The 24,963-nt window shown below is 51.2% G+C and overlaps 1 protein-coding gene across 1 annotated transcript in view; it reads left to right on the forward strand.

Moving 5' to 3' along the window:
• CASZ1 (castor zinc finger 1) overlaps window positions 1–24,963 on the forward strand; it is a 78,711-nt gene that overhangs the window by 19,890 nt on the left and 33,858 nt on the right. Inside the window, exons 2-3 of the mRNA XM_066564235.1 lie at window positions 14,664–15,230; window positions 21,699–22,545. Coding sequence (XP_066420332.1) covers window positions 14,664–15,230; window positions 21,699–22,545 — 1,414 coding nt within the window. The remainder of the gene's footprint in view (window positions 1–14,663; window positions 15,231–21,698; window positions 22,546–24,963) is intronic.

The following is a 24,963-nucleotide window of genomic DNA, read 5'->3' on the forward strand; positions in this document are numbered from 1 at the left end:
ATGCCCTATACCAGGCAGTATGCGATCCCTTCAGTTCTGCAGGGTGAGGCCAGCAGCGGAGAGATGCTGATGGAAGCAGCATGGCTTGATTTTGCTCAGACACAGCAGCAGATGCCTAAAGCCAATTTGAGCTCAGTCTAATTATTCTGACCCACACAAGAGACTTTCCCCTTCTATTCAGAGCTTCTTCCACTGGTTAAGTTTTTAAGTAGCTGTGCTGACACAGATGCTGGCATGTCATACATAGGAGGGTCCAACATCCCATGGATAAAATGGACCTTGAAGCAAGAAGATGTTTCATTTTGACTCCTCAAAATGAGGAATTGTGCAGACATGAGAGAGGGAGAGAGCCTGGCTCAGACTCTTGGCAGTGGGAGAAGAGAGGATTCACAGGCATCCTTGATTTTGGACTGTGACTTCTGACATCTGCATTGCTTTGAGGTGGAGAGTGACTGTGCAGTGGCTGCTGTCCCCGCACCACAGCACTGAAGTCACCTCCAGGTTTGGCTTGGCTATATTTAGCACTCACTATAGACAAGACCATATAGAGTGATATATATGATCTGAAAACCTTCAACTCCTGCTGACCTCTGCTGCTACAGTGAAATCCCCCAAATCTGTACAGTCTGAGTGAGAAGTGACGTGAGACCAGAAGAAGGGAGAGCTCCAATGTTTTCCTTGACAGAATTCCACGTTCCCCCCTCCCCAGGCTGGTCACCGGTCCTTGGCAGGGCTATCCTCTGGGAAGCTCAGCTTTTTCTGCCAGACCTGGCTGCTGGGCCCACAGGGAATGAGAGTAGAGAGGGGTAAAGAGGGTATGGGGGTGCAGAGTGGGGCTACAAGAGCTTTGGCAGAAGTCACTGGGAAGGAGAAAGGTGGAATGGTGCTGGGAACTTGAGGAAAGAAGACAGGAGAAGAAGAGTGCCCTAAGGCCAAGGCCAGCAGCTGGGATGGAAAGGGGGGAACAAAGGGCAAAACTTTGGAGGGGAGGATGTGGGGTGTAAGGAGCACTTTGCTGGCAGAAAGACCCTTCCTCAGGTGCCATCTCATTCCCAGGGATCCAGTTTCTTTGTGCAGGGCCCCTCTCTCCTCGTTGCTAAGTTTCTGGCTAGAACAGGAGCCTGGGGGACTTGCACTCCATAAAGCTTTTTGGAGAGGATGAGTGTAGGGTGGAGTGGGAGGGGATGAAATCATGGGCCTCTGGGGAGTGTGTGTTTTCCCAAGTGGGTGAGCATGCAGGGAGCAGGCCAAAACAGTTCATGCTTTCCTCACCCACTGCTGGGGTTGTGATTGTTATTGATTGGGTTTGCTGTTCTCGGCACTTTGTGTTTTTCCAGCTGAGCATTGGCTGCCCCTGGAATTTTATTTTTTTTTTTAACCTCTGCTTTAGTTCAAATACGCACAAACATGGCAGATGGGGCAAGTGTATGCCCAGCTCTGTGCCAGCCAGCACTGCAGGGGCTGAGCCTGCACGGGGGCTGCACAGGGCTGGGAGAGTGCAGGGATGTGTGAAAGGTACCAGTAATGTGCAGACCTGCTGTTAGTAGGATTAAATTCATAGGTGTGTATTATCTCTGGATGTATGTCGTACGAAAAGGTAAAGAAATCTGCTCTTGTATGGAAAGTACTGTCAGGGCTCCGTGTTGGAGCAAATAATAGGGACATGCACAGGGATTCCCACGCTTGGGCATGTATAACGTATAGCTGGCTTAGGGTGCATAAACTTCAACCTCAAAGCCAAAGGGCCAAGAGAATGCTAGCTGCAGAGATAGTTTTGTTTCGTTTCCAACATGTGGTCATGAGTTTCAGACCCTACCAAGCCCCTCATGTGGGGCTGTTCTCCCTCCAGCCGTGCGCTCGTTGTCCGTACTCTGCAGAGCTAGCTGTGCCTGCTCATGGGGCCAGTGGCAGGAGTTGTCCCTTTAGGAATGGTATTTTCCAGGTTCCTGTGTGAGGCCAAACATGTCCCAGCTGCAAAAATAACTAGACTGTATATCCTGTGGAAACAGGAGCAGCAGCGACACATCTGTCTGGTCTGGGCAGAGCTGGCTTGTAACTAATGCCCCAAAGGGGCATCAAGCGGCTGCAAGCTCCTTGTCAGTGTGCAGAAGCCCAAAATAGAGACCTCTGGGGAGGACTGGCCCCTTGGAGGGTGAAGCTCTGCAGTGGGCAGAGCAACAGATACCTCTGAGCCTCTTGCAGGACCAGTGTGTTCCAGCAAGACGTTAATATTGACTGGCTTCCCTGGCCCAGCCCGGGGCGCGCAGGCTGCTGGCATGGCCGGGTGCACGCATCCCAGAGCAGCCCCAGCCCCTTGCTGGCTCCCTCCCGCCTCCCCCGTGGCCATGGGGTCACTTTGGTTGGAGAGCACAAGCAGAGCTCAAGGATAGAGCCCCCTGGACGGAGCCAAGGAGCCACCGAGTAAAAACGCTGAGGTTTTCCTTTTCTGTACAGCGCGTTTCCCTAAATTGCCTTTGACTGTGTGCATCGCTAATGAAAGTTTATGCCCTTGTTAGAAGGACAGGCAGGTCCATTCCAGTTAGGGCTGGGTCTATCCTTCTGCCAACTGCCCTCCCCAGCACATATACACACACTCTCACTCACTTGCTCTCCCTGGTGAATAAGTAGAGGCTGTTATAAAAAAAAAAAAAAAAAAAAAGAAAGAAAAAAAAGAGAGAGAGAGAGAGGCAAAAAAAGAGGAGGGGAAAAAAATTTCCATATTTGTGTAAGTTGCTTTAAAAGCATTTTATCATGTCATAAAAAAAAAGGAAAGTACTCTCGGAAATTGATCCTGCACAAGAGCCCATTGGACAGAAGGACGTTGGGATGTTAATGGCTATTTTGCTCCAGGGTGGCTTATTAAAAAATTTATACATAAATGCTTAAAATTGCATAAATTATTTAAAAAAAAAACATAGTAAGCAATTTGCAATCCCCATCTACTTTTCCTCTTTTTCTTTCCCTCATCATTCTTTTCTTCCATTCTTTCCTACAAAAAGAAAATATTCCTTTGCACTTCTCTTACCCTTGTCCCCTCCCTATCTGAAAATGTGATGTGCCCAAAATTGTACATGTCCGTGGGTAAGATAAATACGATTTTAAATGGTACCTGCAACTGACCCGCAGAGCTATCTGTGAGGGGGAAAAGAAAAAAAAAAAAAAGAAGGGGAGAAGAAAAAAGAAAAGAAAGAAAGAAGTTTGGATATGATGAGTGTTTCTCGCAGGCGTGGAATGTCACCCACATATCCTGGAGATTGTACTGGGGAGGTTTATGATGGTTTCCCATTGATTTGTTTCCCCGACGCAGCTGCCGACCTCTATTGAGGGACAAACATAATCAGCACTGACGCAAATTAGATGGTTATTCGTTTTGAAAATTGACAGAAAAACAATAAAAAAGATGAAATGCTCCCAAATCAATAGATATAATGAAATTCAAATAATCCGAGAGATGAGGTCTCCATGGCAACTGATAATGTGGAAAAGAAAACAATTTAATAAAGGACAGACACACTTTGAAAACAGATTGGGCAAAGGGAAGGCGGGGGGGCGAGGGAGCAAGGGGGGCTGTGGGTTGGGTGGCGGTGGGAGGGGGCAGCAGGAGGAGGTGGTGGTGGGGAGCCAGAGCCACTGCCTCTCCGGTTGGTTAGCAGTGCTGTAGTGAAGGATCACTGTCCATCCCAAGGACGCTTGCCATAATTAAGAGAGGCTTTCGGTCCAGAAAGTGCAGATTCAGGTTTTAATACACAAAATTATTTCAGGAGCACTGAATCGGAAAGTCGTTTGTTATGACCTTCCTGAGAGGCCTGGAGCAGGGCATGTTGGAGGCGCGGCGGCTGAGCCAGCTGAGTTATGGCATATTTGTGTTTTTATAGTGCAGAGGGGAGGGGGAAGGGGGGAAGAAGGTTAAACAGTATTTACAGCTCAGTTGTTTTCAGAAAGGAAAGAGAAATAGAGTTCATGAAAAGATGCGAGTGGAAGAGAGAGAGGGAGAGGGAGAGATCCCCTGCCCGGCACACACACTCTGCTGGGACGTCAGCTCCATGAGACATTCCCCGGTGCTCTGTTTGCCTTAAGGTGTGAGGTGCAGATGGGCTGGGGGCACAGAGGGGCTCTTTGGTGGGATGGGGAATGCGTGTGTCCCTGCTGCAAGCCTGGCTGCAGGGTCCAGCTGGGAGTCCACTGTCTTGTCACTCCAAGCTGCAGGACAAACTGCATCTGGCGTGGGGCTCAGGCGGAGCGTGTGCGGGGCGTGAGTGCACGCGGGTGCCCTGCTCACACCGGGGGCTGCCTGTGCTGGCTGCTCATGTGGCTGCTCTGGGCCCTGCCTGGGTGCTGCGGGCTCCCTGGGGTGCTGGCTGCGTGTGCGTGCAGGGTGCAGGTGCTGTGTCTGTATGGACACGTATGTATGTGCAGGTGTGACACCTGTACAGTCACAGCTACACAGGCTGGTGTGCGTTAGCCTGTGCGTACAGTTGTGTGTGTTTGTGTGCAGGGTCGTGTGTGCCTCTGCGTGTGATAGTGTACCTTGCACGGCCACGTTTCTGTGCACGTGTGTGTTCCCACGGAGGGGTGTTTGCAGTCAGTGATAGCACAGGCACATGGACAGGCTCACAAGGACACAGGAGATAAGAAGATGAGCCCTAATGACCAGAAGGAAGAGTGACAAAAAGCAAGACATGGAATTAGAGTGGTGTGAGCAGTGGGAAGCATGGAGTGAGTGCCCACATGGCCCAGCCATGGGGTTGCTCTCCCATGCTGTTCTGACAGGACTGCTGAGTTAACAACTCAGGCATGACCCTCTGCTTTCACACCAGAGCTCTTTCTCCTCTGGCCTGATCATTCTTTCCTACAGGATGGAAGCATTTCTCCTAACCACACTGCACAATATTTGCAGGTCGCAGACATCTGCAGGGATTCAAAGAGCCCTTGAGTTCCCAGTACGGTGTGTACTGGGTACCTGCTCTGGATTCACAAAAGAGTTCAGCCCCACTTGGGGATCACAGAAACCTGTCAGGGCACTGAGTGCTCCCTTTGCACACCCAGCCCAGAGCAGTTACCTGCTCACACACAGCTCAGGCAGCAGCTGGGGGCTGTGGAGAGGACATAACATGAGCTGGAAGGCTGAGATGCTCTGGTTTGCTCTTTGTATGCAGCCCTTGTTGAGGTTTCACTCACCTCCTGCAGGCTGACACACTGATTTACTTTGCAGGACCTTGAAAGACCACAGTAATGAACTTTCTCTGGCCCTGCATTTCTTAGTGGTGCAACAAGCATTCACTGCTCCCAACTCCTATTTAGCTGCCGACTTCCCACTGCAGTTAATTAGCAGCCTGCATTCTTTGTTAGGTCTGAGCTTAATAGTGCTGAAAGGGATTGCAAATTGCTCTTAAACTGCCGACCAACTACCAAAGGGTCAGAGGGACCCTATTTTAGGAGCTGGCTCACTTAACCCCTGCCCTCGGTTAGGGATGAGCCCCGCCTGACACCAGGGAGCTGGTGTCCCCTGGCTTGGGTCTTGGTGGTTTAGGGTTCTCTGTAAAATCACTCATTAAAGACAGTCACCAAGAGGAACTGATGAAACTTTGAGCAATTCCCTTCTGAATCTGTCCTTTAAGAGATCTGTTCTCCCTCCCTGGTCCTTTTTGTTTCCCCAGTGTCAGGTATTTGCTGCCAAATCTGGTGTCCTCCTGATCACACCTCTGTGTTCCCCTGCACCCCTTGCCTTGCCCCCTTCAGTCTCCAGAGAGGGGTCTATGCAGAGTTTCCAGGAGGCTCAGGTCTTGGCCTCATCTTCATTCCTTGGGAGCTGGCTCCCACGTGAGGTAGCAGGCTCTGCTCCAGAGGCTTTCCCAGCCCTCTGCTTCCACCACCCCTTCCCTCCCTCCCTCCCTCCCTCTCTGCATCCCCTGTGTCCTCCTGCGAGCGCTCCAGGGCACTCTGTGCTTCTGGGCTAGGGAGAGGTGAAGTTAGGCTCTGTGTTTGCATTTAGTTTCCCCGACAACACGTCTAGCTTCACGGGGAGTTTTCTAAGGGCCACAGGGAGCCTGCAGGGACCTGAGGGTGATGAGCTATTACTCTTCACTCTCCCTTTCATGTCTTTTCCCCCTTGGTTTTCCTCACAACCTGTGGGGAGATTGATGGCAGGATTGTGATGTAGATGTTAGCAGTTCTGCTTGATTTATAGAGTTACTTAGGCTGAGTGAGGCTACTTATGCTCCTCTGGATAGTAAACCTTTTAACCAGACTAAAAAATTAATAACAAATAAATAAGACAAGGAAGAGAAACTAGATTAGAAAAGCTGATCCTCTTGGCTTTATGTTATCTGAAAGAAAGATGGTGAGGACAGAAGGCTCCCAGGGAGCTGCTGCTCAGCCTGGGGAGCCCAAGACCCTGCTCACTGCATTGGGCTGGAGCACTGAGAGCAGGTTTTCATAGGAAGGAAACTGCTGAAATGTCTTATCAAAGATCCTGCATTGACAAATGAACTGGGAAGTTTGCTGCAGGACACAAGGGACTTTTGAGCTTCAATCTGTCCTCTATCAGTGCTTTTCCTCTGCTGTTACTCGATTTGCAATAGTACCTAAATTGCAAAGGCAGTGGGCCTGCTAAGCTGGGCAAGAAATCCCTTCCCAGTGGGCGATCCATGAAGGGGAGCCAGGGCAGAAGGGGAGCCTGCGTGGTGTCCTTCGCCCAAAGAGAAAGAACAGTAGCAGAGAGGGTGGCAGAATCAGAATTCCTTTTTTCCCCTCTTCTTTACACTCGGCTCCTTCTGTTAATTGTAGAAGCTTCCTGTGTTACTTGTATGCAGAAAGGCGTTCTTTTCTTGTCCTTTGGAGGTTCCAGGGCACACGAGTGCAGAGCAAGGCAAAGGCAAGGGCAGAGATGAGGAGCTTTGCTTGGCACTCGGGCGAGAAGCAGACCCTGAGTGGCTCTCTCAGTGAGGAAGCTGGGGGTAGACAAGATCAAAGCACATTTAGAGTAATTTTTGAGGTCTGCCTAGGAAAAGGTTCAGACGTGCGTTACTAAAGAGCTGTGAGGAAGGATTAGTCCTGTCCTTGCTCGAAGTTGAACCACTTTCCCCACCAGCTGTGCCAGATGCCTGCCAGGAGCTGGTGGAGCAGGTCAGCGGTGGGTGAGAGTGTCAGAGGAGCCCGGGGGTGAGGCAGAGGGGCCGGGGGCTGTCCCCGTTCAGCCTCCGAGGGGACAAGGGCGCTGCCCTGGGCTGGGCTGCGGCGGGGCAGCTCGGGGGTGCTTGCGGCAGCCCGGCAGGCAGCACGGTGCTGAGCGTTTGGAGGTGTCCATCCTGCTCTGCTGCCTGCCAGCCAGCTCGGCTCTTCAGCAGGGACTCTGCGGACTCTGGAGGACTTTTTGAGTTGCAGCCCATTGCACCATTGCAGCAGGAGCGGCTGTGCTAGGGCCAGCTCACTCCTAGTGTGAGGTCTGCACTGCCTTTCTCTCCCTGGCCAGTGATATATGGCATAAATTAGGCCTCTGAAGGGGGATACTGCATCCTTAAGAAGAAATATGTCCTCATTTTTCTTAAACACCGTTTGCACTGAGTGAAATGTTTAGAAGGGACGCTGAGGGATAACTTTATTTCTTACTAGGGAGTTCAGAGCCGTTCACTTAAACCCATAAAACACTGGGAGTAGGGAAGCTGACAGCCTGCCCGTGCATTAGAAAAGCCATTACTCATCTGGGGGAAGTTCACCCCATGCTGGAGCCTTGTGTTACCAGTGGGGTGGTCTAGGGGAAAACATGGGATCATCTCCCATGGCCATCTAAGGGGTCAGTAGGATGCTCAGAGGTGGAAAAGACTCTCTAACGATCCAGCACAGTGACATAGAGTGCTGATACAGAGACCCCAAAGCACTGGGTAATTGTCCTCACTCCCCTCCCCTGCATGGGGAAACTTTAGGCACAGAAAGCTGGGGAGACTGATGGCTACGCTGTGGTTGGAAACCAGCATTTCTGGTTCTTAATGCCCAGCTTGAATCACCAAAACCAAATTCTATTCCAGAGGCAAGGAGTGAAGGACTGACCTCCTGTTCCGTTTCTGTCACAAAGCCGTGTTCCCAAGTGGAGCCGAGAGTCCTGACTCCATCTTCATTGCACCAACGTGCAGCCCTTTCTCCCCAGTGGGGTTTAGAAAACCTCCTGGAAGATGAAGGCAGGGGCTTGTAGATAATAGGAATGGGAATTCCTGTCCTGGCTGGTGGTTGGTGCTGTGGTGAGCTGCATTAGAGGTGGGGGTGTGCGAGCTCCTGCCAGAGCCCGTGCCTGGCCAGCGCAGGCTGCCACCATTCCCCCAGTGAGTGGCTGTTCGAGAGGACAGGGCCACCCAGGGCACCCAGAGTCGTGGCAGACAAGGCATTGGCCACCAAGGGGGTGGTGACTTTCTCTTTGATATTTTATTTTTGGAGGCTTGACACCAAAAGATTTAATATTTGTTTGAAATGAGAAACAGTTCTCGAGTGAATTTGGAGAGCCTGGGAATTAATGTCAGACCCCCCTCCCCTCCCTAAACATCCCTCCTCCCCGTCAACTGAGTCCCCCCCTTTCAATTTCTGAAGCTTGCTGATTTGAATATTTATAAATATCAGTAAATTATTTATTGTAGCAATCTGCTGTGCCATTTCACCAATCGCCGTTAACACTTTAGGGCTTGCTCTTCAGGAGGATGCGACTGGAGGAGACGGGCACCTGGCGGCGGGGGGCAGGCACTGGGGAGGGGGTCCTGCCTGCCTGTCTGCGGTGCCAGGAGGGGCTCTCTCTGTGGGCAGCACTGGAAGGGTTGAGATGTTTGCAGGAGAGGATGGGGACCTTCTGTGTCCAGTACCAGGGGACACTGGGAGAGGACATGGCTAAAAAGGGAGGCTTTTCTGTTGTCGGGAGAGGGCGGTGAGGGGGTGGCCTAAGGGGGTGGGTGGGCTGTTTGTGCCCTGTGGCATGCAGGGACCTGGCTCTGCACTCACTACTCTTCACTTGTAGTGTCTGTTCCCCTGAGAGGAAAATTCCTCTTGGTTTCTCCTGTCCCATTCCCTCCTTTTAGAATTGCACTCCTGCACAGAAAACACACACTGCTCAGAGATGCTGTGGCTGTTTTCTGTTTGGGTAAAGGAGGGGCTCCCTGTGTTCATAAGCTCTTCTGCCAGAGAAGCCCCATCAGCAGCACGAGAGCAGCCGAATGGCCAGGTGAGGAACAGGCTGGCAGCCCCAGTGCAGGGCACCAGGATCTCTGGAGCCCATGGCTTCCCCTGCTCTCAGGGCATCCTGTCACTCGCTGCCCAGTGCTTGCCCTGCACTGGGGCTGGGGGATCAGGAAATCACAGCTGAGCTCTGCAGCTGAGAGGGTTGAGCAAAGGGAAGCGTCTGGGCTTGCTGAAGGGAACTGGCACTGCTCTCTGCCCCTTTGGGCCAGGGCTGAACCAGGGTTCAGCTCTCTGGGAGCTGCAAATAGGGAGAAAAGTAGACCCTTGTGGGTCTATAATTGCCAGTGTGGGGGGCAGGAGAAAGTCAAGCAGTGAGGACTGGAGGCAGACTGTGCTCTGGCAGTCTGTGGGGACCAGAGCAGCGTCCCCAGCCTTTCCTCCCTGGTTTAGGGATGGGGCGTGTGGGGAGAGCCCTCATGGCTGTGGGAAAGCAGGGAGTGAAGCTGGCAGCTCTTGGGTAAGGACACCCTGGCTGCTCACTTCGTTTCCCCTCCCACGTCTTTGATTCTCCTTCTCCTGCCTGGCCAGTGCTGAGCTGGAGCCTGTCACGTCTGACTCTCGCACCGAGGGCTTTCCCCAGCTCCTTGCAGGCACGCACAGGCGGGATCCATGCTTCCAGGGCAGAGGACGTTGTTAAAGAGCCTTTGTGAACTCCCCAAGGTCAGCCAGAACAGACAGCATCCACTAATCCAAGGTCATTTCCTGGGCTAAAAGCAATAAAATGTTTTATTGATAAACTGAAGAGGGGAGAATACGCACTAAATCCACTCTCAGACGTTGTGGGCCATGCCTGGGGTGTTCTGCCTTTGCCCTGGCCCTGCCTAGGGTAATAGACAGGTCTTCATGCTGGAGGGAGAATATTTTCTGGTAGGGGCTGAGCACTTGGCTGCCTTCCCTGCCTCCTCCCAGCATGTGGCTGGGCAGTGCCAGGGCATTGCTCCTTAGAAGCATGTTCCCAATGTTCCACTGGCCTTCTGCTGTGAAGGTTTGGCTCCATTTTAGGGACTGCAGCTCAAGTGTGAAGAGGCTCCAGGGTGCAGCATCCTCACCTCCCACCCCAGCGAGCCATGCTGTCCTCCCTCCTTGGGACTACTGGGCAGACTGGAGTGTCTCCAGTGAAGTTTGCACCACAGTGGTTAAAAAAGAAAAGGACTGTGCATGCATGTCAGCCCTCCTTTCTTCCCCCTCCCCGCCCCAAATAATGCTGTTAATAATTAATCGAATGAGAGCTTGCAGCTCCTGGAAAGCTGGCAGTGGGACCTCCCTCCTGAACGGAGCTGCTCAGCTGGGCTTAAAACTCTTCAATAGGAATATGAAAGCTCCATCTGTTCGACGTACCCGGCCTTGTGAAGTGACAACGCTGTCCCTCCCCAGCCAGCACCCTCTCCCCCCAGAACGGGCCCTCCTGCCCCAGGGGCAGGGGTCTGCCCTGCACCCCGGCTCTTCCACAGCAGTAAATTCCTGCTGTTACCCTCCACCCATGCCAGCTGGTTCACCCAGCTCCCGTACGCCCTTTTTTCCAGCTGGGACCCTTCCTCCCCTCTGTCAGGGTGTGTTTTCATTAACCCCACGCTAAAGCCAGGCTTGGGTTCTCTCCTCCTCTCCCTGCAAAGCTGGATTTATAATCTGTGTAGCAGTTTGCCCCTTGGCTGGGATGGCCCGTTTCTGTCCAGGCTGCAGATCCTTTTGTTCCTGCACACCGTGTGTCCCCCACAGCCCATTTTCTGCCTCGGGGGAGGCAGGGCTGAGCCGTGCCCAGCTTGCAGCACTGCACTGTGGAGTTGGGTGAGCTGTTGCAGGGCTGCATGGAGGGAGAGAGCCAGGGCCTGCAGGGGAGGTGCTGGCAGCACGTGGGGACCCAGGGCAGGGGGTGAAGCAGGGGCAGCAGCCTGGGCTGACAGGGCAGCAGAATGGCCAGGTGAGCTCTGTGCACCTCTCTGCCAGCCCTGGCTGCAGCAAGATCTGCACCAAGAGCTGCCTTTCCTTCAAAGCGAGGATTGCCATCAAGATGCCACAGCGATGGGTACAGAGGGGGGAAGAGCCTGTGTCTCCTCGAAGGGTGTGGAGAGGGGGAAAGAGGAGTAAACTCCCGGTGGCATTGTTTTCAGAGGAAGTGCTCAGTGTAAATAGAGCTTGTGGGAGAGTTTGTCCCGGGCAGAGATGAAAAGTCCCTGTGACAGGATCAGGTTATAAATGGCTTCCTTAGATTGATGTGAAATCAAAACATTTCTATTTAGACGAAGAAAATGAAGGGGGATGTTTACTTAGCCTGGAATCTTTAAACAGTGATTTGGGGTGGGGAGCTCGGCCTGGGGGGAAGGTGCCTCTGCCTGGCTCCTGGGATCTGGCAGTGCCGACCTTGGGCAGATACAAAGATCCCTCATCCAGCAGCTTCTCTCCCTCTGCCCGAGAGAATGAAACACAGGTGCTATGGTGTCCTCCAACCTGAGGCTCATGTTCAGCATTTCTCTGTAAGGGTTTCCCTTCTGCTCATGGACTTGACCGCCTAAAAGAAGGGAACAGGAATCTGCCTCCCATTCCATAGACAAGGAAGTAAGGGAATGAAAAGATAAAATGTGTCCAGACTTGGAGAGAGGTGGTTGCAAGGTTGGCAGGAGAAGCTGGAGGTTTTGATTTCCACCTGTATTGGAATAGGTGAGATATAGAGCCCTGTTATTTCAGAGCAAATGCCATTCCAGAAGGTCTCTGGGAGGGTTAATTCTATAGATCAGGGAAGTGGCATGTTTTCAGAACTCGCTTTATTTTTAGCTTAAACTTTAGGAAAATATTCTCAAAATGTTAAAGAGAAAAAATCCCAAACAAAAGAAGGGAAAGGAAGGATGCCAAGGGGCAGGGCAGGAGCTGGGGGGCAGAAGCTGGAGAGGTAGAGGGGCAAAGCCAGGGTGTGTGAGATGGAAGGAGGCAGAGCAGGAATGGAAGACAAGTTGCAGGCTCCCTGGAATTGCTGCATACGCGGCAAGTGCAGCCTCAGGAACGTCTGTTCCTCTTTTCCTTTGAATAAATATTTATATATTCATTTGCCAGCTGGTGCACACACTTGGCTGCTCACCTCCAGACCAGAATAATGGGATCTGCCTTCCTGGCAGAAAGGGGTAGGGCAGTGAGGATTTGGGCTGCCGAATGTGTGCCTCCCAGTTATCTCCGGCTGCGAGCGGTGCTGATCTCACCAGTTAAGTAGGGCTGGCTATCGTGAGAACGTGGACAGGGAATCACCAGGCAGTGTTTGGGAGAGAGGCTGGTGATTCCGTGCTGACCCAGTGCCCTGGCCCCGGGCAGGCACCGCATGGAGGCTCCGTCCCAGCCACCTGCAGCCAGCGGGGCTCTCCTGGCCCTTGGCCTGAGCCCACAGGCGTGAGCTGTAGGTGTCCTGGCCAGGCTCCACTTGGAGCTCACGGCAGCCTCCTGATATTCCCTCTGTGGTACCAGTTGGACATAGGATCAGCCTTCACTTTGTGCCCTAAATAGTGGGAATGCAATTGGAAAGGAGGGTGCCAGCAAATAAAGACTTGCAGCTTTATGGGCATCTGCCTGTGCCCATCTGTATGTGCGAGGGCTGCAGGCTTGTGTTGGGGAATGTGTGAAAAAAGGAATGCGTGGGGGAAGGCACAGGAATGTATTTTGGGGAGATGGGACTTCTTAACCTGTACATGTAGGACTGTGTTTACGGAGTGTGCCAGCGCATACACACAGCTCTTTGAACAGCTGTAATTTCTAGATGGGGAGGTACGTGTTTGGGAGCATCGTGTGCTTTCCCTCGGTGAAAGCATGATTGCACGTAGGTGTTAGTGCCAGGGGGTGCCTTTGGAAAGTGGAGGAGTACATTTTGCCTCCCTTTGTGTGGGGGGCTGATATATTTGTCGGGGGGTTATTTTTCTTGCAGTCCTTGACAGGGAAGCGTGTCTGAAGCTGTCAGGAGTTTACGCTAAGCAGCCATTCTCTGGCTGTTGGACAGCAGGTCTAAAGTTTCAGTCTGTTTGTATTGGGCTGTCATGTTACGGGATTAGGGGCTGTCACAGCGGCTTCTGGGTGCATTGTAGGGGGTCTGATTAATCTCACTGTGCTTCTGTGGAGCAGCACCTCTGTGCTGGTGACAGGGAGGTGTGAGCTGAGCTGCCACGAGGGAGTCCTGTGCAGTAGAGGAGCCCGTTCTCATCATTTGAGGTCTGGAGACATGCTCTGTTTGCTCTACATGTGACTGGCCCCTCTTTCAGCACAATGTAAAATCCAAGACCCCATTTTGGAGGGACCTCCACCTCCAACCATATCCCCACAGTAACTCTTGTGGCATGTGTGACCAGCAGGTGTTTTGTTGAGCGCTCTTCCTGAGCCCTGGATTGCAGGGCAGGGTCTGCCTTGGCTCTGCTCTGGGGGAAGAGCCAGGCTGTGTGCCCATTGCAGTCCTTTAACCCTGCTTAGTCTGGGCATCTCTCAGAGGTATCAGAAGTAAAGAGAGAAATGAGACAATGCAACTGCTTTAGAATAATTATTTTGCTTTTACTTGGGATTGAACCTTGTTAATTGTTGGTGCAGTAATTATGCAAGTGACTCTGATAGAGACCATTTAGTTCAAGATTCTCCATGACCTTGAAGTTAAGACCTTACCTTCTTCCTCTCTCCCCCCACCTTCTCTCACCCCTCCTTTACTAGCTGTCACATATGAATAAACTACATTAAAATAACAAACTCAGACTAATTAGCTGATTGTGCTGGGAAGTATGAGAGCAGAATTTCCTGTGTGCGAGACTGAGCAGGCAAAGGGGCCTGATCAGCCAGTACCAGCCCACAGTGATTTTCTCCATACTACTGTGACACACCAGTCTAGTTGTGATGCTCCAGCACACACACTTTGCCAGGGCTCCTGTCCTCCATACTGGTTCTTTTAGGTGCATACTGGTTCTCTTCTCTGAGACTATGCACAAACTCTTTTAGGTGAATTCCTCACTGTCCATAGGGTTAGGCTTGGGAAGCTGTTGTCCTTGCTAGAGATGCTGGGGTGCAGTTGCTGGCTGGTGTGGTTCTGGCACCCACTACATCCGGGATAGAGCTAGGGACCTGAAGCAGGTGGTGCTGCAGTCTGAAGGAGGGGGCAGTCCAGGCTTTTAACAAACTGCTACCCTGCCTCAGCCGGGAGCAAAGGTTGGTGCCACGCTCACCTGCCTGGGATGTTTGGGGTCTGTCAAAGCCAGTTCTGTCCCAGCACAAATTTCTAGTGGCCAGTGGCATATTTTGGTCCCAGCAGATTCAGAGGATGCTTCTCACCGAGCTCTTCTGGTTGGGCTTCCACTCAGAGCTTAGGAAGCACATAGTAGCTCCACCTTTCCAAGGATGAGAGCCCCGTGGGTTGGCACCATGCTTTTGCTGTTTGGGTTCAAGTTGCCTGATCCCACTAATGCCCTTCCTTGCTTCTTTCTCCTCTCTCTTCCTAGCTGAAAGAACTATATGCACTGACGCAGCCTCAGGAAAACCCGCAATGGCTGCCAAGCGCAAAGGCGGCCTGAAGCTAAATGCCATCTGTGCCAAGCTGAGCCGCCAAGTCGTCTTCGACCACGGGGGAGCCGAGCAGGCACGTGCGGACAAGGGGCCACAGCAGGAGAGCAGCAACAAGGACCTGCCCCAGCCTGGGACCAAAGAGCTGGGGACAGAGTTTTCAGATGGACTCAGCTGCGTGCAGAAGATCGAGGAGGACAAAAGGAGGGAGGTGATCGAGAAGTGGGTGAACGGGGAGTACAATGAGGAGCCCTTGCTGGGGCGAGCAGAGGGCAAGGAATGTAAGAGCACCGAGAGCACAGAGGTGCCCCCTGAAGGGGTTTACATGGTGCAGCCCAAGGGCTGCAGCGACGAGGAAGATAACGGGGACGAGGCAGACGCTCTGAGGGGCTCACAGGATGGCAACTTCTTGGATGACAGGGATTCAGATGGGCCAGCAAAGGACGATGCCTACCGGTCCTCCAGTGGCGAACCAGGCTCCAAGCTGGGGGCAGGAACCACCTCAGGTAAGCCCTCTGTCCCCTCCATTTCCTGACACAGGACAGCTTCAGAGTTACATTTTCTGTGTCCATGGCAGGTCCTGCAGCACCTGGCAGCCAAGGGGAAGAGTGAGAGCCCTGAGCCCCTTGCAGAGGCCTGTCATTTTGCTCTTGGGACCATAGGGAGTTTGCCTCTGGCTTAGCCTCCCCTTCCCAAGAAGGGTGGTGTGAGGGTGGACGTGGCTGGATCTTCTTTCCAGACCACAAATCCCTGGGTAGGGACCGGACCGGGTGGGACGGGAGCAGTGGCCGGGATGAAGGTTCTGGAAGGAATGGCCGTCAAGGCGTTCCTCCAGGGACTGGACCGGATCGGGGGGAGCCTGTGGGAGGCTGAACTGAGCCAGGGCAAGGCTGGGATGGTCCCTAGAGAGGCACCTCACAGTGAATGTCACGATCCCTTCCTGCTGCTCTGTGGTGCCTTGGCCGGGCGGAGGGGCTGAGGTGATGCTCGTGTCGTGGTGCTGCCTCCCCTCACGAGGGGCCCAGTCCTCAAGCTTTGCCCACCCTGAGCTCAGCATCGAGCTGGTGAAAATGCCACTTCCAAATCAAAGTTTCCCCCACCATCTCGTGTGTTCTTCCTCTGGCTGTGTGTTCCCTATTTTCAGATTGCTTCTACTTCATTTTTGTGGTTCATTCAAAAGCTGAGGTCAACAAGAGATGTTGGGGAAAGCCTCAGATGACTTTCTTGCTCCCTTTCTGATACCCAGGTTTCCCCCAGATTGATTTGAGGGGGTGTATGAGTGCTAAGCCTTGATAAAAGCTTTGGGTGATTGAATTCTCTCCGTTAGGGCAGAGCAGCTCCCTCCCCATTTGTCACTCAGTTGGGCTGGATCTGTAATTGAAAGATCTTCCCTTAATCCGCTCCACCTGCACGCACCCCTCCCCTGATCTCAGCACTTTGTGAATCCATCAAACTTTCCTCCTTTTGTGTGTGCGCATGTTTTCCTCCTCCTGTTAATAATGCAGCTGAAACTCATCTCCGTCTGTCCGTTCCCCTTCTGGAGAGGCACATTCTCTAGTCTTCACGAGTTCAGTGGCAGCGCACATAATTATGCATATAAGATATAAACAGAGCTGTTTAATTATCCTTCGCCACATCAGTGACAGAGTAATTAACAAACATTGCAAGATCAATGAGGGAAAGTGTGACCTTCAGTTTCCTTTGATAGGAAAGCCCTTGTCGTTCCCAGACACAAGGTGATTGTGCCTGGACTCTGGTTTAGTTTGTTTTAATTCACACCACTCAACCCCACCTCACCATTTGCAGCTTTTATTTGCTATAAAAACTAAAAGGAGGGGAACTTAAATGTAAAAAAAAAAAAAATGTTCCCAAACTAGAGAAAATGAAAAGAAGCTGAGGTTTCTCACTGGGGGAAGAGATTTAAGTAAAATACTTTTGCAGGGCTGTATTGTCAAAGGATTGTGCAAAAATGGGTAACTGTTTGGGAAGGGAGGGGGGTAGCTGAAGCTTCATTTATGTCTAAGGCAGGTAATGGCACATGAGGCGTCCAGTTTACATATAGAACCACGTGGGATTTGACTTGCAAACATACGTGCTGCTGTGTCTTGAGCGTCTGCTTCAAGAACCTTGTTAAAAATGTCATTTGCAACATTTCCCTGAAAGCACGAGAAACATCCCTTGCCCTGGAAAGGACAAAGTTATTTTCCTTTACTTTTTCTGTCAGTGTTCAGGAAATGAATTTTCAGCTGTTCATCACCAAGTCCTCTCAACACCTGACGTTACTGAATGTGAACTAAACTTATTCCAGTGAGATTTGGAATTTCCTCTGTCAAAAAGGAGGAATTTTTTGGTGGGAGCTGGGGGATCGCAGGAGGCAGATGAAAGGAGAGGATACAGGTCTGCCCTCCCAGTCAAAGTGGGTGGCTTTGGGGGAGTCATCACAGAAACCTTGATTTGAAGAATCTGAGCACCACTTGCTCCCCATGAGAATAGAGGGTACAGGGCTGACAGTGCTGAGCAGTGTTTAAAGCTGAGCCCACACTTGGCTCAGCTGGAAACTTGTGTGAAAAGCAGGAGCCACACAGAAAACCAAATCCTACATCTAACAGGCTTTCTTGGTCAGTAGGAAAAGTGATCCTAATTACATGGGGATGAGAAGGGTTTCTGCTTCCCAGGGTCCTGGTGTGTACACATATTGTCCACTTCCTCCGGATTCAGCTAGCGCCCATGTCTTCCACCAGTACCTCTCGTGCTCTGTTGCCAAATCCTGGCCACCTTTGTGTCCTTCCAGGCTGACAGCAAGGCTCGTTGTGCATTAGGCAGAAGTTCACGGAGACTCACTCAATGCTGTTCAAGCCTCATGCTTTGAAACAAGATGGAGTTTCTTTTCCAGCCTCCCCTGGGAGAAACAAGACTAAGGAGTTGGTGCTCAGTCTTGCCCTGTGTGCCTCCTGCCTGGTCCACCTGGGAAGCACGCTGAGGAGTCACAAAGCTGGTGTCTGTCAGGAGATGGGTGTCAGAAGCTGATCTGGATGTGCAGATGTGTTTGTTCATTCATTCAGGCACCCTCTCCTGCCCACTGACCGGCCCATGCTTCTCTGTGCACATTTATATATAGCAGTGAGATTTCTCGGTGCGGTCACTGACACAGATCCCTTTCCACAGTCGCTCACTGACGCACACACACCCAGGCAGATTTTCCTACACATGTTCTTCACTTTGTCTGTTACATAGTGGGCTAAAGCAGTCGGAGTAGGAGCTTCCCCCTGTACAAGCTTTTGGATCTGCCTTTCTTTTCTTAGCTTCTTGGCTACGTCTCTTGGAATATTCATTGTCCCTGTTTTCAACCAGGAGAGTTTTCTCTTCCTAATTTCCTGGGGAGACTTCACTTAGGAGAGCATACACGCCAAGTGCCAGTTTCTTGCTCATCATCCTGTATCCCCCAGGTCTATGTATTTTCCCCTCCTAAGCAGAATAAAGGACAAAGCCCTGGCTGGGATGTCCCATCCCCCAGTACCCAGACCTTGCACTCCATTTGGGCTGTTTTGCTTTTCCTTCCATATATAGTGTGCTGCTGCAGGCTATTTTTAGCGCCTTTTTTGCTAGCTTCGGATCCTTTGTGATATGATAGCTGCTCTGAGACACACAGATCTCTGCTCTTTGGCAATGCCCACAAATGGAGAGCAGCGACAAGGGGAGAGGGAGCCCTTTATTATCACACAGGAAAGGAGAGGAAAATGCAGTGCAGGGAAGGGGGAGGAAGACACAGGGATAATGCTTCCTGTGGCTTCCAGGAGTCCTCACAGGGAGTGTTTCCCAACGATTGTCCTGCTTCATTTTTGTCTGTTTGTGGAAAAGAGGAGGGTTTTCTGTCAGTTAGGTAATATCAATTACCTCTTCACCGTTGTCTGAAAGCGTACGTGAAGTGAGGTGGCTGAAACTCATACGATCCTTCTGGCAAGCCAGCTCCCTTCTGTAGCAGGGTGCCTCCACTGGAGGAGCCTCTGTCCTTCATGTTGGGTGCCTGAGCAATTAAATGCACGTTGTCTAAACTTCAGGGGATGTGTTGGGTTTGTTGGGCTCATGCTGGATGAGTAGAGCTGCAGTTCCTGGCAGTGAGCAGTGGGAACTGGCCACAGCATTTGAGAAATGTGGGTGAGGAAAGACTGAGCAAACACCAGCAAAGCAGGGAGGGTGTTGTGATCATCTGGAACCAAATCTGAGCAAAGGAAAAGCAGAATTCAGGATGGGTTTGGGGATTAAATCCATGACAGTGAAAGCTGAGCTCAGACTTCACAAAGCTCAGAAGTTCTGGACCATCCCCCTTCCCCTTTCCCATAGGCTTGGATTTTGCATCTGTTTCCCCAGCTGAGGTATGGCCACATGGTACCAAAGATGGGGCACACTGGCTTTCAGGGCAGTGGCTAAAGCTAGCAGAAATCACATTTAATAGTTTCATTTTGTATCAGATCCTTAGTGTGGTATTCTTTTTCCCCTTGCAGCTTGACACAAGTTTTCTGTGCAGTCCTTGGAAATCAGAGCATTATGAGCAAAACTGGGGGTTGTTTTACTGGTCCAAAAAGAAAGGAAAAGCAGAACAGGGAAAGCAGGTTTAACAGAAACAGGAAATTGTTAGACCCAGTAGGGATTTCATGGGTTCATTCTCTTCTGTTGGGTCATAGGGTTATACTGAAATGGAAGTGGGGAAAATAAAAAAAAGAGGTGAAGAGGAGAACTGCTTTAAAGCAGAATGATTTTTTTTTTTAATATGCTGTGTGTGAAAGATAAAGTTGTCCTTCCGGCAAGTCTTGTTGCTGGACCTAGTGAGGAATGGTTCTGCATTTAACATCCTGTAAGATTAATACCAACCCATGAGGTTGTGCTATGCCCTGATCCTGACACCACAGGGGCATTGCCACCCATTCTGTGACGAGCAGGGCGTTTATTCTGGAGTCAGGCATCCCAAATCCCATGCAGAATGCTGGGCTTGGAAGTGCCTGGAACTGGAAGGTCATTTTGGGCTAAAGCAGATCCCTGCAGGTGTGGCTTTGTCCCCTGCCTTGCAGGCTCTGGGCGTGTTCTTCACATCGCCTTCCCCCAGAACCACGTACACAGGGAGCCAGTGTAGCAGCACTTCTGCTGCAGTAAAACAGCTATTCCAGGCAATCCTGGAGCAGGAATGTGACCTTCATGGTCTTGCCCATTTAGTGCCCGTCACAGGCAGTCTTTTCCTCCATAGAGTCCTGTGAAAACTGATTTGTGGGAGCTGATGGCTATTGAACTTCGACTGTGCTCATTGACAGGCTCTTGCGTGCACGGAAACGCTCTCGTGTACGTGCCTGCCTGTGCAAGTGGCATCACTGGCTGTCAGATTCCCCACTTCTTAGGAATCTTTTGGATCTACTGACCTGTTCCCTAGCAGCATCTTGGTGCCTTCCTTTTCCACTGTGTTTCAAGGCAGTGTTGCTTTGTTTTGAGTGGGACCCCATGCCCAGAACTTCCCTTCTGCTGCCAGTGTGCCTCCCTGTGCTGGCTGCCTGGGAAGGAATGTGCTTGCCCATTAGAGCCAGAGCAAGTGTTGAGTAAAGATGATGAGGGAGGTTTGAAGGACTCCTGCACACAGTAAATCTTTGCTCTGCAGTAGAAAGCAAGAGGGAGAGGAGGAGGAGGAGCGCTGTGTCAGACTGGAGCCTAAACGAGGCCAAGCCGGCGCATCAGAGCACTCTTTATTTCCTCCTTTACACTGATATTGGGTGACCTCCAGATTTGTGTTCTTCCCATCATGGTGGGCTGTGAAACTGCCTGAGGGAGTAGGGGAGGGAAGAAGGGAGGGAGAGACCCAAGGAAGGACAGCTTTTGCTCATCCTTCCTCCCTTTAATCAAGCTCCGTGGAACTAACCCCTTCCTGCCCCTTCCCCAGCCCATGCTCCGGAGCACTGGCTTTCTCCCCCTCCCTGGAGCCCACATCAGGACAACAGCTTTCTCTCCTCAGTCTAAATCCTGATGGAGAGAAGGCTGTTCCTTACCTATTTTTCACCTGTGTGGACTTTCCTTTTTCCTGGTGTTACTGGAAGCTGTTCCTGGCTGCTTGAGAGGCTGCCTGTAGGTTTCCATAGCATTCACTGGACTGTGGCCCTTTTCCACATGGCAAGTAGTAGCTGCCCACTTACAGGAATTGAGATGGAGGAGAGCAAGCTGAGTGAATCCTTACAAAATTGACAAGGAAGGGAAGGGAAGGACTGCAACAGTGATGGGGAACTGTCCTGTCTTTGTCTTGCCTTCTGCTCTCCTTCCTGCACTCCTCATTGCCAGGTTTCTCGTGCACACAGCCTTTGCTGCTCTTCCCCTGCCTTGATTCATCTCCACCTCTGCTGCTTTCCTCCTCTCTGCACTGTTCTATTCTGCCCTCCTCCTGCTCCACCCCATACATTGCCTTGCCCATCTCCCTTATCCATTTCACACCGTTCTGTCCTGCCTTCTCTTAGCCCTGCTTGCTCTTCACCAACACACACAGCATTTTCACATGGGTTTTCCCCCTTACACATGCTGCCATCTATCCTCTGTGCACCTCCTTCCATACACAAATATACACAAGGACAGATCTGTACAAACCTTGGCATATTGGCATTGGTCTCACTTCCAGTAAAATTACTTTTTCTTCATATTAGGCCAAGGCAAGAGTGCAGAGACATTTATGAAACTTTGTTTAATGTACTGAAAAGCCATCGGCTAGAACATTTAGGAAATTGATTTTCCTGGCATTGATGAACTCTTTTTATTTTACCCCAGTATTAATTACTTTTTTTTTAAACAAATTAATTTAAGAGTCATAAAACCTAACAAGTGAGCCAAACGTCAGTAGATCATGTTCCCCTCTCCCCTTCCTCCCCCCCCCCCACCCACTACTAGTGCTGGTATGGGAGGAGAAGAAAAATCAGTGCCTTGTGTGACTCTCTCCTCTGGTTTCACTGCAGGGGAAGCTTCATCACTGCGGGATTACGCCGCCACCACCATGAACGAGTTCCTGGGCATGTTCGGCTACGACGACCAGAACATGCGGGACGAGCTGGCGCGCAAGATCAGCTTCGACAAGCTGAACGCTGCTACCTCAGAGGCCACCGCCGCCGCCGCCGCCGCCTCTCTCCCCGGCGAAGATGCCATGAGCAAACGAGCCCGCTTCTCCAAGTACGAGGAGTACATCCGCAAGCTGAAGGCTGGAGAGCAGCTCTCGTGGCCCATGCACTTGGCCAAATCTGAGGAGTTGGGCTCCAAGCTGGGAAAAGAGCCGTCCTCAGTGCTGGCACAGCCCATTCGCGTGCCAGGTCCAGACGCCTCCATGCTGACGGAGACCAAAGCCACCATCCTGCCACTGCCCTCTCCCAGCAGTTCCCAGATGCAGGGCCTGATGTCACGGGCCTCCAAATATGACTTCTTCATTCAAAAGCTGAAGACGGGTGAGAGCATCAGGCCACAAAATGGCAACACTTACAAGAAGGCCTCCAAGTATGACCTAGAAAACGTCAAGTACTTGCACCTTTTCAAGCCTGGGGAAGGAAGCCCAGATATGGGAGGAGCCATCGCCTTCAAGACAGGCAAGGTAGGCCGGCCTTCCAAGTATGATGTGAGGAACATTCAGAAGCTTACTCCAGTCAAAGCTCCAGTCCCCAGCCTGGCCCCTGCTTCCCTCACCAGTACCCCCAGCAGCACTCCGGTGGCCGGGCCAGAGCAGTCCATCTCATTGCCATTCAACACTCCTGAGTACCTGAAATCAACTTTCTCCAAGACAGACTCCATCACAACTGGAACAGTCTCTACAGTAAAGTAAGTGTACTCCCACTTTTCTTACCTAAGTACCAGTGGGGGATCATACCATAAGTCTGTGTGTGGTTCAGTGGGCAATTCCAAGTTCTTACCCTGTTAAATACTGCCTTGTTCACGGGATGGTTCTCTTTGCTCTCTGTCAAAGTGTCTGCTCCTCTTTTATACCTTACATCTCTATTTATCTGGTCTGCACTAAGGCTGTGACCTGCCATCAGCAGTTATGGCCATGAATCTGGAGTCCAATAGCTCCTGAGTTCATATGTTAAAATGAAAGAGGAGGGAACATGGTACTGTCAGCACTCTTAGGGTCAAGGCTGGAAATACTTTATTTTCTCCTCTCTCTGGTTTCCCAGGCATCTGGATGTGTCTGCAGGGGAACCTGATTCTTGTTTCCGTTTAACTAAAAGGCATGACTCTGCTGACTTTACTGTTAGCAAGATGGGGCTTTTTGTTTGTCCCAGAACTCAGAAGACATTTTGGTGCCTAATTCTCATCAATTTCCATAGGAGTTAGGCATATACCTACTTCTGTGGGGCCAGGCCTGTGTCTTCTCAATTTGCTTACACAAACAGAGGTGATTCAATTACCCCTCAGACTGGGCAAACTCATTAGCCCAATTACCACTAATAACCTCCTGCACATACGTTGCCAGCAGTCTCTGCAGTGATGCCATTGACTGAATGGAGGTATCTGAAGGTCTTGCCAAATCTTGGATTACTTTTTAATGTACCTTCCAGAGGTGGGAGCTGTAGAAGAGATTCATATGTATGTCAGGCTGCAGCTGGGAGGAAGGCAGAGACTTCTGTGCTTTCTTGTCATGGTTTGGGTTTACTTGTTTCTCACTGTGAATCTGGGCTGTTGTGAGCTGTGAATCCCATGAGGTCATTTGTAGTAAGTCCAGGGCCTTCTGTCCTGCCCTCTGTGCCATCACACACACCCTACTGCTTGGTCCTCTGATGAGGAAAAAGGCTGTTTTGTGTTTGGTATGTGGTTGTAGAAGGCCTTGAGCTTGCTTTAATGTTCTCTGCAGTCCCAGCAAAGTCTGCATCGCCCACTTTCCCTGTTTGCCCATGTGGAAGGCAGAGCCATTTAATGATACCTGTCTTCCATGTGAAATGGTTGTTCATCAACTGCCTGCAGACAGATGGGGAGCTCCATGGTAAAGGTGTATGGGAAAGGACAGAGGATTATTAACATCTGCATCTGCTCAGGGTGCTCAGGGTCCTGCTCAGGATGGACCTGTGTGTGCTACAGATGACAGGCAGGGACTCCTAGTACTTAAAAGCACAGTGGTGTAAATAATCCTGGAGACTCAGCGCCCTGTTGTGATGGTGACTTGGTCCGAGACTGTGCCTGAAGTGTCTTGAGAACATTCCAGCTGCCTGGGGCTCAGCTGCCATCCTAGAGCTGTGCCTAAAGGCACAAGCAAGATAAGCAAGCCTCTTATCTGCTGTGTTGTTGCACTGGGATCCCAGTTTGTTTTCCTTTCTCTTGCTTGTTTTCCTGCCTCTTGCCAGATGTGGGTTTGCCAGCACCATGGTGAGCCTTCCTCTGGCCACAGGATTTCCTCAACCAGGGCATCATGATGAGGCTGCAGCTGGAATGGAGGTGACCATGGCCTTCAACCTGGCACTTCGTGTGTCCTGATCACACATTGCAGTACAGAATGGGCTCTGGTCCCTTCTCCTTCAGGCTACTCACTAGATAGAGGCTTCCATGAGAAAAGGCAGCAGCCCATTAACTGTGCTGGTGAAGGAAGTGCTGACTGCAGTATCTGGGCCGTGGCTTCCCAGTCCCAGTCCCCACTGGGTTCAATAACCTGGCAGGAATTACCCTTTACTCTCACACATCTGCACATACACCCTTGCCATGGGTTTAAACTCTCTTAGATCCAATGCCATTAACCTGCCCTGAACTCGTCTACCTTCAAGTGAACTCTGTGCAAAAGTGTCCTTGTTTAAACCAGGGTGCAGAGCTGCAGGGAGGCGGAGTGGAGGCTGGGGAAAGCACACAGAGAAGATGGTGTGCAGCCTGTCTGGAGGTGCACTGGGGTGGCCCTATCTCTTGGGTAGGCCGGAGTCTGGCCCTGCATCTAATTTTCCCTCTTCCTGAACTCACTAAGGATGTTATTTTTATCTGCTTCCTAACGATGTAAAATAATCCGGGCTTATGTGACAGTTGGGGTGGTTTTCTCATTGATTAAAATACATAATCTGTCTGTTAGAATTTTGGGGTATCTATGAACCAAAGAGGCATTTTACGCCCCATTCAGGGGCTGGAGCCACTGTTCCAGTGCTGGTCACAGAGCAGCAGGGATGCTGTCCACAGGGAAATGGGCAATAGCTCACAACCTGGCTGGCCGAGAGACTCCTCTCCTGCAGCTGAGCCAGGGGCAAAGCTTCTGTGCACACAAGGGCA

The sequence above is a fragment of the Molothrus aeneus genome, chromosome 21 (genome assembly GCF_037042795.1).
Source record: "Molothrus aeneus isolate 106 chromosome 21, BPBGC_Maene_1.0, whole genome shotgun sequence".
Taxonomy (NCBI): domain Eukaryota; kingdom Metazoa; phylum Chordata; class Aves; order Passeriformes; family Icteridae; genus Molothrus; species Molothrus aeneus.